Consider the following 15,853-nt stretch of genomic DNA (forward strand, 5'->3'; position numbering starts at 1 on the left):
ATACACATATATATATACATACATATACAAATATATATATATACATACATATACATACATATACACATATATATACATACATATACACATATATATACATACATATACACATATACACATACATATACATATACATACATATACACATTGACACATATATATATATACATACATATACACATATACACATATATATATACATACATATACACACATACACATATATATATACATACATATACACACATACACATATATATATATATACATACATATATATACATACACATATATATATATATATACATACATATACACACATATATATATATATACATACATATATATACACACATATATATACATACATATACACATATATATATACATACATATACACATATATATAATATACATACATATACACATATAAAAATATACATACATATACACATATATATAGATAACAGACATATCACACATATATATATATACATACATATACCATATATATATAATACATACATATACACATATATATATATACATACATATACACTATATATATATATACATCATTACACAATCTATATATATACATACATATACACATAGATATAATCTACATACAGATACACATATAATTATACATACATAATACACATATATATTATATTACATACATAATACACATATACATTATATACATATACACATATATATATACACATATACATATATATATAGCAGATACATACATATACACATATATAATATTATATCATATACCATATATATATACATACTATATCACTATACATTCATACATACTATACACATATATGATATATCTACATACATATACACAATATATTACATACATACATTACCATAACATATTACTATATATACATACGTAACATATACACAATATTACATACATACATATACACATATATATATACATACATACATATACACATATATATATACATACATACATATACACATATATATACATACATACATATACACATATATATATATATATACACATATATATACATACATACATATACACATATATATATACATACATACATATACACATATATATATACATACATACATATACACATATATATATACATACATACATATACACATATATATATACATACATCATATACACATATATATATACATACATACATATACACATATATATATAATACATACATATACAAATTATATACATACATACATATACACATATATATAAGATAGATATATATATATATATACATACATACATATACACATATATATATATATACAAACATACATAACCACATATATATATATACATACATACATATACACATATATATACATACATACATAAACACATATATATACATACAATATACACATATATATAATCATACTATACACATATATATATACATACATATAAACATACATATATACATACATATACACATACATATATACATACATATACACATATATATATATACATACATATACACATATATATATACATACATACATATACACATATATATATAATACATACATATATATATACATACATATACACATATATATATACATACATATACACATATATACATACATACATATACACATATATATACATACATATACACACATATATATATACATACATACATATACACATATATATATACATACATATACACATATATATACATACATATACACATATTATATCAGCACGATTTCAGCATGTTACGCAGTAGAGGCTATCAGTGCTGCTAGTTTGAGTTCACTACTTACAGTCCTTTAGACACAGAAAAGCTCAGAAAAGCCTTTTGAATTGGTCCGACAGGCTCTTTTCATCCTGACAAGGTCTCACTAGTCCTTAACATGGATGACAGCTCTCTCTATCTCTAGTGAATTTCAAATGCAAGTTGCACTCCAACGTAAGTCTCGCATTGATACTGGTGTGACTAGTGCCTCAGTCCAGAGCCGCAACTTAATCAACATTTGAAATTAGCCCGCACATGTGTACTGTGTGTTTACTGCGGCACCACAGGGTAAACAGGGATACATCTAGCAGCTTGATATTCTACTGGCTTGCATCAGGCATGCGTGTTACGCTTGTTAGCTTAGTAGACAGTTAATTGCCATGGTGGGTGGTTAGAGTGCTAGGAGCCTGATCTTAGGAATATGTCATATTTGTTAATCGGACATGCAGATGCAAATAATGTGTGACAGACTGTGACCAACACTACCAGAACATAAATACTGTTAACTTCAGAAATGTTCTTGGCTCAGACATATCACTGCATAAAGGCTATAAAGACAACCCACTGTTTATCTATTTATTTATTTTGTTTAGCTATTTCTGTTCATAGGCCAATGTGACAAAAGAAATGCGAGGACAAAAAAATTCCTACTGGAATAGTAGCGTGCCAGATTATGCTTTGTTATGGGTCTGTGTACTAAAATCCCACGCTAGTTGGGAATTGTTGGCCTGATTGCATTAGCCGGGACTAAGAATTAGTGTAAAGTGAAATCTGAACTGTGTTCACCTTGAATGGAAGGAACACTCAGGAGTTGCACAACCTAATTCATATTCCTCGAAGGATTTGTAATTTGCAAAACATATCAGGTATCTGACAGGAGGGCACAGCCTCTTTAAAACTATGCTATTCAAACTTGCATACAGTTTGAAAAGCTCGTCCCGTAAAGATTGATTAAAGTCGTAAAGATTTTGCATCAAAAGAGGTTCTGATTAAAGCTCGCTGCCATCGAGATGCTACTCTTTTGCATCAGTCTCGTAATCTCTCTCACTTGGTGAAATTGTTGTTAATGCAAAAATAATATCAATGCAAACTATATTAATAACCATGGTGTGAGAAGCTGGAGCAATGTCACTTAATCAATGAAAACAAATCATGTACACCTTGCGATGATTATCTGGAGGAGTGTGAATATTAATGTCTCGGTCTAAATCAATGTTGGGGTTGCATATATTGCCTCCTATGTTTCCTCATGGTTAAGACATTTCTTTCCTTTATATTTCTGCTGCATCCCTGAGAGCGATCAATGAAATACTAAATAGAGATATGATACCAGCTATTATAGTTATTCAACAACAGTAACAAAACACTAGCGATTGTATTATTGTAAACTATACAGATGGGATGTTCAAATTTCAATTAACTTTGGTTTGTATTTGCTGATATTAATTAAGAGGGCTTGCAGAAGGACACAAAAGAGACAGCTTTATTGTCTCAGATTATTCTCATGAAAGCAGCATCAGTATGTAGCACAACGCCACCTAATTAACTGGCATGGGAGGCAAGACATTACACTGGAACCCTTTTGATTTGTGGGAGGTAATAGCATTGGGCAAGAAACAGATTCTTTATTTCATTATTTGATAAGAAGGCCTTTAATGAAAATATCAGCCCAGGAGCAAAGCAAGTCAACATCACTACTTTGGTGTGAGGAAGAAAAAAAAAAACTTGCTTCAAGGAGTATTGTTGCAGGCAATGAATTACCTCATGACTACAGTTCAATAAATAAAATGTGAAACAAACCTGGTGGGCTAATGGAGGTCAAATGTATAAGCAGCAGCATGAACGTTAGGGGATGTGGCAATCAAAGACTAAGCAACATCCAGCCTCTGTCCGACAGGGTAATGAAGTGCCTGCTGCTAAGTGTTGGTGAAATGTGACTCACAGTCGCAGGCTCAGTCGCAGTGAAGCCTCTTCTGTAGTCTGGAGTCAGCGATGTGACAGTGTTGTATCAGTGTCACTGAGAGCAATCATAACATTCCTTTCCTTCGAGTCCAAAGGTTGTTTTAAATTCCCTTGGCAGCAGAATGCTTTAGGGGGTCAAACACACCAAATCTCCGAACAATAATGGGGCCAACTATCAGTTACATCACTCACCTGTAATCATTGGCCGGCATTAAAAGCATCTTTTTTTTCTGTTCTCCATACTTGACTGTGAATGCTTTTGAAATGAGAATAATGTAATCTGTGCCGCAGATATCTTCTGCTTTTGTGCATCTATCCAAGAAGTGAATGGTTAGACCTATCAGTTACTCACTGGAGGTGATGTATATGCTTTCTAGAACAATGCCACAAACAGATGAAGGCTATAATATTATGGTCATTCCTGCGTTCTCAATTTTCAGGGTTATTTCAGAAAAACATTTTAGTGCCACCAACCTCTTTTTAGTGCTCTAGAAGCAACCTCAAGGTAACCGAACAGTTCAAATGTAGAGCAGGGACTACTTTGTGAAATGGAAAATATAGCTATAGTACATGTACATAAACTGAACCAAATGCACAATTTATATGGAATCTTTTCTTTATCTTTTTCCAAATCAGCTTAATCAATAAAGTTGTGGTCCAAACACACAGACATGCATGTTAAGGTAACTGATGGGAGTCACAAGACATACGATTTCCATTGCAAGACATATCGTTTTGACATTATCTTCAAGATTTTAAAGTTGTTATTCTTTGACTGTGATCTGTGTCAGATTATCCACCTGGCTGTCTATCTGTATTACCCTTTCATTTTCACACTGGCAGTCTGAAGAATAAAGACACAGGGTTTAAATACATCTCCCCACTGAATGGACATTCTTCACCAGATGTGCAGCAGATAGTGTCAGTCTAATCTTCCAAAGCAACAGTATCAACTTTACTATGTATTTATTGAAAAATAATCCTCATAGATTATGATTTAAAACCATTTTTGAGGTTAAATTTGACTCTTTTTCCAAACTTTATTTTAATTATTATATTTTCTAGGGGAGGGGGGGGGCAAAAAAAAACAAGATACTTTTTTTATTTTTTTATAAAATTATAGAGGTGTGACTTTTTCAGATGATAGAACTACAAAGTTTTAAACAGAAATTCAGATTCAAAATTCAGCAGAGGAAGAGGCAATTTGAGTCATTATGGAGGGGCATTTAGTAAACTCTGTTCTACTTTATCAGGCATCTCCAGTATTGTCCATAGGGAGTTAACTTTTAGACTGTTTACTGGCTCAAAAGCCAGGCATGCATCTGAAGCCACATAGGCAAGATAATGTATCCCAGGCTACAGAAGCAGGCAAATCACTGTGCATTAAGACTGGGCACACAATAGACAACAATGGCTTGCATAAACACTATTTAGAACTATTCACATGGCATTGAAGAGATGGGCGTCGACTCACTATTGCTGCAAAGCCGGCGCATTGTGTGGAGGTGAAAAGAAGTCTAATGAACAGGAAGCCTTATTTGAGAGAGCTGACAGTAACCATACAACAGCCGCATTGTGCGCTTGCCACCAACCCTGTGGGTCTCTACATTAGGAGAAATGATGAGAAAGTAACCCGAAAAGACACAGTGGGCCCTTGGACCCACGTAAATGCAACCAGACAATAATGGGGGACACAAGCTGTCCCCACCTTTACCCAAAGCTGCACGTTTACATGCACAGAACATCAACCGCTCTCATGGCCAAGGATAAAAGCCCCCTGGCCAGATGGAACTTTGAAGTACATTTGAGTTAGTTTACCTCCAAAGACTGCAATTTTAGTGCAGCAGCAGTTAAAATATATGTCATACATTTTAAATTATATCAAACTCTGCAGGGGAAAGTTAGAAACTCTTTGGTGCACCAGGCCTCCTCCTCCTCCTCCTCCACACATTCTCACTCACATTATGCCCCCTGCCTCAAGCTTCATCAATCTTCCACAAAGGGGTGACATCACCAATAAGCATAGCCTTTTATAGCTTTAAGCAATAAGCCTTATTTACTGATGAGATAAGCCCTGTGCTATTGTCTAGCCCTCCACTTTGCTTCTTTCTCTCGCAGTTGAAGAATCAAACAGCACTTTTGGAAGGTGACAGAGCATGCCCGGGATTTAAGGCTAAAGCATGCAAAGAGGTTTCCTATTTGGTGGCCTTTCAAAAGGGCCACATTAGCCAGTTTAGTTCAAAGTAGTAGGGGCAGGTGAAATTACAAAAAAAAAAAAAACAGGCTTCTTTAAGACCACTTGTTCTGTTATATGTTGTGTTTTGCCTAAATATGGTTACTCTTTATGATTTCAAATACATAAATGGATCCACCCTTGTTTTTTGTGTTCAATTTGAGTGAAATTATCCACTGCTTATTAAATATACTTCGCACTCTAGAGAGTTTGAAACAAACCACAGCCTGGGGAGTTTACGAAGCACAATCATCCATTACACATATGACCTATAATTACTGTTTGTAGCAGTATTAGTGAGCCAGTCCATAAGGCCAGTCCCGGGTGGTCACTAAACTGCTGAGACACCGTGATACAGTGTTGCAGTGTTGCTCATTAAAGCTCACGTGAGCATGCATGGGAGGTTAATGTTTTTGTGATGCAAGATGAAAGAGAAGCAGCTAGTTATAAGCCCTCTAATGGATTTGCAAATCAATATTTGGTAGTTTCTACTTTTACAAAGTCTGTTGGGGAAAAACTAGGTCTAACTAGGTTGTTGCGACAATCTAGAAAATATAGCATACATATTCCACATTGAAAACCTATTTTTAACATGATAAAAAAGCCATTTTCTAACAGACTACATGCAGTGTCACTACATGTATCTTAAAAGCCATTTTGTTGTTTGTTTTCTTAGCTCCCCACAGAGTCATGTCAGGCCTTGGGAACTTGTCAGATATTCAGTTTGTAGTCACTTTAGAAAGGCTGAGCGCAGAGTCTCTGGGGAATCGCTCCAGTCTCTCCATCTCCCCCACCCCATGTCACCAGCCAGGAACAAAGCCGCCATAGTCAATTCTCCTAATTTCACTGCAGCCTGTCGAAATCCTGTTCTCCTTTCTCCTTCTCTTCAACAAGTACTTTATGCTGGGATCAGTCAGGTCTGAGTCGCCCACAAAAACCTGAGGCTCTCGCTTCATCGTCTTTCAGCACCGTGTTTGACACTCCCCAACTCCCTGCCATTCAGGCGCCTGCACCATGCAATTTGTTTCCATTTGTCAAACAGCAGTATCCATCACAAAAGAAAATGCTGGCACAACAGAAAGTTTGTGAAAAACATTGTCTCCTCAACCCAAAATGGCCTTGAGACTACTTATTTATTGGCACGTAACAAAACAACCTTAAACAATTTACACCACTTCCGTTGTTGTAGATACTTGTTACATTATTCTTCTCTCAAATGACAATAAAACATCTTTAACTGAATAGGATGTGTATCACATCCTCAAATCAGCACCAACGTATCACTCCTCTCTTAAAGTGTGGATGGATTAAATGCTACGGTGTGAATGCCTCATTTCATTCACTGCCTCCACATTGTGCCGACTCTTATTTTGTGTTTTATTTCTTTGGGATTAAACTTCATTGTGTGGACTGCCAGGTTTCTCAGACATTTATTTATTAAAGCCATATCAGCACTATGTTGACAGCATTGCTATTTGCACACCTATTCAGATATGTCTTAAAATGGCGCCATTATTGAGCGACGTAGGAAGGTATCTGGTTAATAATACTTATTGTGCAAACTTTGTTGTCGCCATTCTTGTGTTGGCTGTTATCGGGGGGAGAGCAGAGAGGATATATGCTGACTCTGATGTAGATAGTGCCACGAGTATTCCTATTGTGGCAGCTGCCGTGTGGTGCAGTCCCTGATAGGATTTCGAATGCTGTCAATGCTGTGTCAGGTGCATTAGCACCTCAGAGACCCATGATGCTCCAGCTGCTATGGGCCTGTGTCTCCCCGGGCCCTGGCTGCCAGCCTGACACCCGACACAAAGTAATCACAGATCACAGCGTTTAATCACTGAAACAAGCACTCCAGAGGACCTCTCTGTCAATATCCCACTCTCTCATTATCTGTTTGGATTGCACATCCACACTGTCAGATAAACAGAGTGGAAAATTAAGATTAAAAATATGGTAATTTCATTTGAGGCAGCAGGCTCCTCTCACTGGCCCATTATGCTATTGATTACCTCTGAATTCAATTTCTCTTTTCAATGTAAACTTTAATCTATTCGTGAGCCAACAATTCAACTCCCAAGGGGCTATTTGAGAGTAAGTAACCATTTAATATGACGCTGGCTGAAGATTCACTGGCTTTAATGAATTGTGTAAATCACTCAGCTTTTAAAGGAACTGATGTCCCACAGTTCACGACCCAAATCTTGGCCTGGTTAAATACAGCCTTTGATAGCAAGCTAAGTGTTCACTGACAGCCATCTCTGAATGCGTAATCACCGGCTTTGCTCTTTTCTGTATGAAGGCGAATTAAACAGCTCTTTTCTAATTGAGCTGGTGATTACAAAATTACAATTTAATTGGGAACGTAATCGTCATATTGCACTACCAGCACGCTTAAATAAAAGAGTAAATGGCTGCACCGCTTTACCACTGTGAAACAGAATTTTAAAAATCCCTTGACTCAACAAGATAATCACTAGGTTGTTCTTCCTAACCACTTACCAATTTGTAGCATCTTGGTCAAGACCAGTTGTAACCACTGACCTGAAGCAAACACACCATTCAGATATCTGAATATAGCATCAGCAACAGCAGCAGGAAATGGTTATTGAGTCAATGCAATGAGACAAGACAATGTTTTGAATGCAAAAATGAAGACAGTACTGAAACATCAAAGCAATACTTTTTTTTATTGCATGTTTTTAGAATTGCATCACTTATTTATGACTAAACAAATACAAATACTCCCTGAGATATGACCTTTAACAAAACCGTACGCAAACATATAGAAAACAATGTAAATAAATACATAGCTATATATACAGTCAGGCTAAACTATGATTTTAAAGCCCGTTTATCAGAAGAGAGGAAGTTGATATTAGGAGAACATTTTTCAGAGGCAATAAACTTCTGTTCCACGTTTCTTGGTGTTAGTCATCATCATTGCACGCACATGAAATGTTACATTAAAACTTTACATTATAACTTTACTGTCCTTTCCTGATAAGAGTTGAGGTACACATAACACAACTATCGTCAAAGTGCTGGAAGACTTAATTAAAACAGTGCAATTAACAAAAACGAAAATCCATAGTCTAATTAAGGCACAATAATTACTGAAAACGTGGCCGTCTCTTCTCACGTTCTCCTCGTCTTCTCAAGCATTTTCCAAATAATAAAGAGACCTCGGTCCTACCCAACAATGTTTGCCTTAAAAGAATAATTTAAGTCACCAATAATTTATTGCACCATGATAAACACATCCAATATCTGCACTCTTTTAAGCACCAGTGCAGGATTGAAGCTACCCAAGAGGCCAGAACACACATACATAAACATAGCAGGGTGTAATCAATAAACAGCCATCCAGTAAAATGCTGTCAATAAAAAAGGCACACCCTGCCTCAGATAATTGTTCCACACCAAAAGACTTTGCCAATCAAATGCAGAAGATACTACACTCGGGCTGCTGGGAGACTAAAGACATTTTAATATACAGGAAGGAATCTAAGTATATCTGGTAAAAGATTTGGTCAGTGATGGTGAGCGCGAGGGCCGCAGCGACTCTCCAAACTGTCAAAGAGACGTCTCAAAGATGACACTGATGTCCTTGGCACAGCGAACGTCTGTCACACGCTTTTTGTTCACGTAAACCTGGAAGTGCATCAGGGGGAAGCAGTGTCACAGAACACAAGCACACAGTCCAATCTAAGCTTCGATCTATTTAAGGTGTGATTCATGACAGATCCAGTCGGAGCTGGCTGAAGGGATTTGTCAGCCACTGAAGCATGCAAAAGTGGCTTATTTAGCCCTGTGAAATTCACGGGAAAAAATATAGATAATCACTGAAATTATTTGTTCCATTTGAGTTCATTTTCACCTGTGTGTTGGCTTACAAAATGCTTGATTTCTTACTACAAAGAGGCGCTGACAGACCGACGATTTCAATAACAGAAAGTTTGAGAAAAAGAGGGAGAACAGGTAAAAACAGGTTGGTCCCAGCATGAGGTATACTGTCTACTCTGGCGTTCTCTTTCAACGTGAACAAAGGAGCTAGAGGTTGAGATCAGATTATTGAATGTATTTAAACCTTGACTGACAACTATAGAAACTTGACACACAACATGTGGACCATCTTAGTATTTAATAAGTGGTGCTAGACAGTTATGGATGCTGCAGTAATCTGATCTAAGGAGAGCACCCTTACAATAAAGAGAAGGAAAACGTAAGGGCTTGAACAATGTCACTACCAATCCGCCAGTGTACAGGGTAAGACGATACCAAATAATGCCACAGTGTGCTGAGTCTTTGAAATCAGTATTTTACTCATTTCACTCCTCTGGCTGAGAAGATACAGTTCCGCTGATAAATTTGTGCGAGGGACAGAGAGAAAATGAAATGATGCCTACTTTTTCTTATTTCACAAAGACCTGTTTGAAGTTGCAATATGGTATCTGTAGTCCCAGACAGACACACATAAAATGGAATTGAACAATGAATAGCCGGCTCTTATCTGTGCAGTGTCTGAAGGGGAATTACATCACAAATGAATTTCACAGGGGAAAAATATGGACATTCTCTATTACAGTAATCCCCAAAGAAAGTTTATCCCAAATCGCGATGAAGTTAAACCCAATATTTCCAAATAGATATAGTGCAAAGAAAGCTGCTTTTCTAGAATCATCTCTAAAATGATCTCAAAATTACATTATGAGAAAAAGATTATACGGAGAGTTTCTTGGATAAAATCAGAGGATGTAAATCTACAAAGGGGACAATTTCTCTCTTGAAATTAATGTTATGGTGTTGCAATGCTCCAAGTAGGCACTTTAAATTAAAATGGTAATCAAGTGTCTTTGCATTGTCAGGGTAATGCACATCTTCTCTTGCTTAACTGTATCATTTTGGAGGTGAGCAATGAAGTCTGGAGTTAAAGGGAGAGTCTGGGATTAGTGTGGCACGGCTGGACTCTATTTAGTGACAGCCCCGTCCTGGGACAAAGGTGGGTGTGGTTACCTGTTTGGCTGTGTGCAGCAGTGAGGCGGCCTCGGCTCTGCCTGTCTGTTGGACCATCTGGTAAAAGAGCCCTTCCTGGTTCTGGAGCAGCACATATGGCTCGTCATACTCCTGGATCCTGCCGGCATCCAGAACCTGCAATCACGCATACAATGCTGGGTGTGAGCGCCTGTCGCCGCCTGTATACTTTACTTTGGGGAAAACTGACATTCAGCTGTTTCACTGCTGAGTGATGCATGCAGACGGTGCGAGATGAATGGGGGAAACAGTAGTCTCTGCACATAGGAACCATCCATTTCATGTGACTCATGCAACAGCAAACACCGGTGCCTGTTTGTGCTCGACAAGGTCACGGACAATGAGCGTGGCCTGTTAGCAGTGTGAAAGTCTAGCACGCTGACTCTGACAGACTGAAGATCAGTGATTTATCCATGTATTTATCCTGGCATTTCAGCGGCTCAGGGGTGGTCCTCAGTCAAATCCAACAATCACACCTTTAAGACACTCTAGAAAATTACCATCTTTCCTGTATCATCACATGCCATATAAACCACACAAAGAATAGTGCCAATTCAAGCAGTTTGGAAAAGACTACAATTATATCACAGACAAATTTTAACAAGCTGGATCCCCTTACAGCGGTAATGAGCAGTTTGTTATCGCTAAAGCCCACTTTCAGGGTGTGTTTAGTATGAAAGGGAGACTTCTGCAGCTGCTGTCATAATCGACAGGATACTAGCAGATGGAGTTTGTATTTTGGAAAACATTCTGCGTCTAAATATGGCATGGTTTAAGAATTTGATCAAGGCAATTCAGGTGGGCCAAAGCTTAGTTCTCCCGGAGTGCGCAACAATCTGGGGGCATTTAACACGAGTGTAGGTGTGAAACGGTCCCCACTGTGTGATATTTGGCTTTTCTCAGCAACCCTCTCAGTGACCAAGCAGCCACCAGGTTGTCCTGTCCTCCATAGACGCTTAACAAATTCTGCCACAAATGGCACTAATTGGCACCTCTGCAGGAAGTAGAAGGAAAAGGGCCAAAGATCAAGTGGCCTGAGCACAGGCTCAATGAGGGAACGCTGTGATGGAGAAATCCGGCCAGCTGTTCTGAAAATAGAGCAAGTGAATTAAAACTCTGTAAAGATTGTGCAGTAGGCGCCTTGCAAAGAAAGGAAGAGGTGTTTGTAAGCCCTGATGTGTTTGACGTACAGCAGTGGGAGGGAAAATGAAGCACACGTTTCTGTGGGCCACTTTATTATAGAAAGAACACGTTTGAGTAGGGAGATCACAAAATGTTAGGACTAAATGCGCTGAACTTCTGGCTGGTTATCTGTAGTTTCACCCCATTTTTCTGTCTGTTAACTTGCAGCTTATAACTGAAGGATCGTGGTCTGATTTAAAATACTGACTGAAGTGCTGGACAATGGAAATTTACTGCATTCTTACTTACCAGTATTCTGTCACAGTCAATGATAGTGTTAAGCCTGTGAGCAATGGTGAGGACTGTACACTCTTGAAACTTGTCCCGGATAGTCTGCTGGATCAGGCTGTCAGTTCTAAAAAAGAGCAGGGAACACAACACGTCAGCACAAAAAAACTCTCTTCCTATAGACCCCTGGGCAGGGATTTTTACTTAACACTGAACAATGGCTCATCAGCAGCGAGGTATGTGCATAAGAGGGTGTATAAAAATAAAGGATAGCAAAGCTCCTTCAGTTAACAAAAGATGGGTTCAGTTTATTTTGACTTTAAGATGATTGTTTGTGTCTTGTAATACTTTTATAATGCTTTGATTCCATAATATTTTCACCTAATCTTTTACCTTTTAAAAGTCATAATAATAGCGTTCTAATGCTCCAGTCACATGCTTTAAGAAATATAATCCTTTCCCACCAGGTGAGTGATGAGTGTTAAATGTGTGCACCTTTCATTCGTTTCACTTACAGTATGTGCTATTGCTACAATTGCAGAGTGGCTCGAACAAAAGTCTTGTTTTAGGAATAATTTTGGTTTGTATAACAATAGTGTTGCTACAGTTTTATTAAATCCAGCTAAAAAATACCCATCTGGATTAGCACCAGTTTACAGTAAACAAGCTACAAGTAGAGCGCTGTTCACGTGTTGTGTCCTCTGACCTTGGGTCCACATTGGCTGTGGCCTCATCAATGATGAGGATGCGGTTTTTCCGGAGGATGGCCCTGGCCAGACACACCAACTGCCTCTGGCCCACACTGAAGTTAGAGCCGGACTCAGTTAGTATCGTCTCCAGCTTATTGGGCAGGTCCTCCAACACAGCCTTCATCTGCACCTGCAGAGAGGGAGAGCAGAGCCCCAACCCTTCATTACCCCTTCATAAAGGCTTCCTGTGGGGATGTCTTTAAAGAGCTATCCAAACACACCCATTAACCGCCTGGCACAATGCAGGGCCAGGTCCACTGATGACCTTGGCCAGTGCTCTCTTGTGGACAGCCTCTAGCTTTAATCCAGGCCACCAAACCCATTCAGAGGCAGGACCAGGAGCTGAAGCCCTTCACTGTGGGGGGAGCCTTCATCCTGGTTGGCCTCACTGCCCAAACACATCTCCCCCAGCACTTTCAATGGTTCCCAGTTACAAGCCGCACATTGAGCTGGGCCCCATGGCCCTAATGGGATTTCCCCCCATGACTTGTGGCGAGCAGGGAGGCTGAATGGCAGCATTGTACAGGGGGACAGAGGGATCCCCCCCTGGGCCGGCGAGGGGGAATCATTCAGAGCCACGCTGGAGTACCTCTTGGAGTGCATTCCACAGGTCCTCATCTGTGTGCTGCCTGAAAGGGTCCAGATTCTTCCTCATGGTGCCCGTGAAGAGAACTGGGTCCTGTGGATAGATGGATATAGAAAGAGAAGGCCGTGGCCAGTTAAGATAATGACAAGGGGGAAGATGTATGAAAGGGTTAAGACAAGCTTTATAGAGCGCCGCTAGGCAATGTTTGAGGGGAAGATGTTCACAAAGAGCTTGCTCCACTCAGAAGCTCTATTCAATGTTCTGGCCAACTATGCTTCAATAAGTTGATCTTTTTACTTGGAAAACCAGAGCTTGTGCAATGGTGTCGGTAGATAATAACTGTGTGACATTGTCTGAATATATAATATGGCACAAACAAGTGGCATATAGTCACTGTTATCATACAAAGACTTTCATACAGTAACTGTATTAGACATGATGATCTCAAAATGTCTGCCAAAAGTAACAGCTTTACTCCCACAAGCATCTGCCACGAGGGGTTATCGCATCAGTTGACTACCCTCGTGAAAGGACAGCCTCAGATCTCAGACAGCTAGGATGTCCAAGATATGTATTTATGGTGAGCCACACACCTGTATCAAGGTTTAGCCGCACAGCCATCTTTACGAGAGTAAATAAAGCTCTTCATTACAGTACAGAGGAACTAGCCCGCAAGTCCACAGGCACAGTTCCAACATGTCACTCTGTTTGTGGTAAACCTGATAAATAGGAGCAAGCCGGCATATCCTTGTGTCAGGTCAGATATGTATTCATAAATCCTGCTCCAATGCTGAAGTGATTTACTGAACACTTGCCATGACTCTCCCAGGTCATCATACAGAGACCCTTTTTCCTCTCATAGTACAGAGCTGCTGTAGATAAGCTTCTCATATGGCTTTTCTTTTTTATCAGTGAACAAATACAGCTGTGCTTTCCTTTGAAACATAACACTGAATTTATGACACTTAAATGGTTATAATGACCATATGAAAAAAGCTTTAATGATATGTTGCAGAGTCTATGACAGGCGACGCATGAGCAGCAAGCAACTGCCTATAACAAACACTGATGGACTTCAACTGTATCCTCATCACAGTCAAGGATATGTAATAACTCCAGTTTACTCAAGATATGCATCTAACCTCAAATCAAGATAGGAATTGGTCACCTGGCAACTGTGAGATTAGACCATGAGCAGGAGTAAAGTACACAACAGTGTCCTGCATTAAGGTTACATTACTTCTAGTGGTAATGTGACTCACTACCCATGCATTCATCTCTGCTCTCTTGCAGGTCAGCTTCACAGCCGGTGTTGAGACAGAAAAAAAACCATCTCAACTCAGGTATGTAAGCACAGATTTCTGCAGTGTACACACACAGCAGACACCCCTCAAATACAAAATCCTGTCACAACCAACCTCCATGTAGGTCAGAAGACCTAACTGCTCAATTTTCACCCAGAAAGAATAAAGCTTTAGGGACTTCATCCCTGCTACCTGCGCCTTAGAAAATGTTCCACCTCTTTACTTCCAATGAACTTTTCCTTCTGTCACCAAAATACCGCCTTGTCATTAAGCCAGCTGAAGTCCCAATTCAAACTAGTTTTGTGACACACTTTAATTGAGGATTCAATGTTAGGTCGGAAAAACTGCTTTCAAGCACAGCTTTCTATAGACCGATTATGTGCTCCACCAATTCTAAGCCCTCTGTTTGCCACAGAATTCATTTTTACTAAGTCATTCCTGAGAATTCAATAGAAACTGAAATGGATCCTTTTTTTAATGCCATATGCTAATAAAAGCTTATCATAATCAAATCTGTGGGTGGCAAATAATGAAACTCCTCACTGGCAATGTATGGTGTACATACAGTATCACACTCAAAATTCCACATGAAAAGGTAAAGCAAATAGCAAGTTATATCAAGATTTCTTTCTACGTGAAAGGCATACTGAATATCACTTTATCGCTGACGTCTCGCCAGAGAATAAAAAGGCTTTCAGATGGATTTGTGTAACTCCAACAGACTCTGCTCTATATACGTTTGTAAAACTAAGAGCATG

General features: G+C 38.6%; 1 protein-coding gene across 2 annotated transcripts in view; it reads right to left on the reverse strand.

Moving 5' to 3' along the window:
* Positions 1–8,683: 8,683 nt before the first annotated feature.
* LOC115026714 (multidrug resistance-associated protein 4-like) overlaps positions 8,684–15,853 on the reverse strand; it is a 35,456-nt gene continuing 28,286 nt past the window's right edge. For both annotated transcript variants that reach the window (XM_029459644.1, XM_029459642.1), the window contains exons 27-31: positions 13,795–13,884; positions 13,163–13,335; positions 12,478–12,583; positions 11,029–11,163; positions 8,684–9,666 (exon numbers count right to left, since the gene is read on the reverse strand). In XM_029459644.1, coding sequence (XP_029315504.1) covers positions 9,589–9,666; positions 11,029–11,163; positions 12,478–12,583; positions 13,163–13,335; positions 13,795–13,884 — 582 coding nt within the window. In that variant the 3' untranslated portion in view covers positions 8,684–9,588. The remainder of the gene's footprint in view (positions 9,667–11,028; positions 11,164–12,477; positions 12,584–13,162; positions 13,336–13,794; positions 13,885–15,853) is intronic.

The sequence above is a fragment of the Cottoperca gobio genome, chromosome 21, assembly GCF_900634415.1.
Source record: "Cottoperca gobio chromosome 21, fCotGob3.1, whole genome shotgun sequence".
Classification (NCBI taxonomy): domain Eukaryota; kingdom Metazoa; phylum Chordata; class Actinopteri; order Perciformes; family Bovichtidae; genus Cottoperca; species Cottoperca gobio.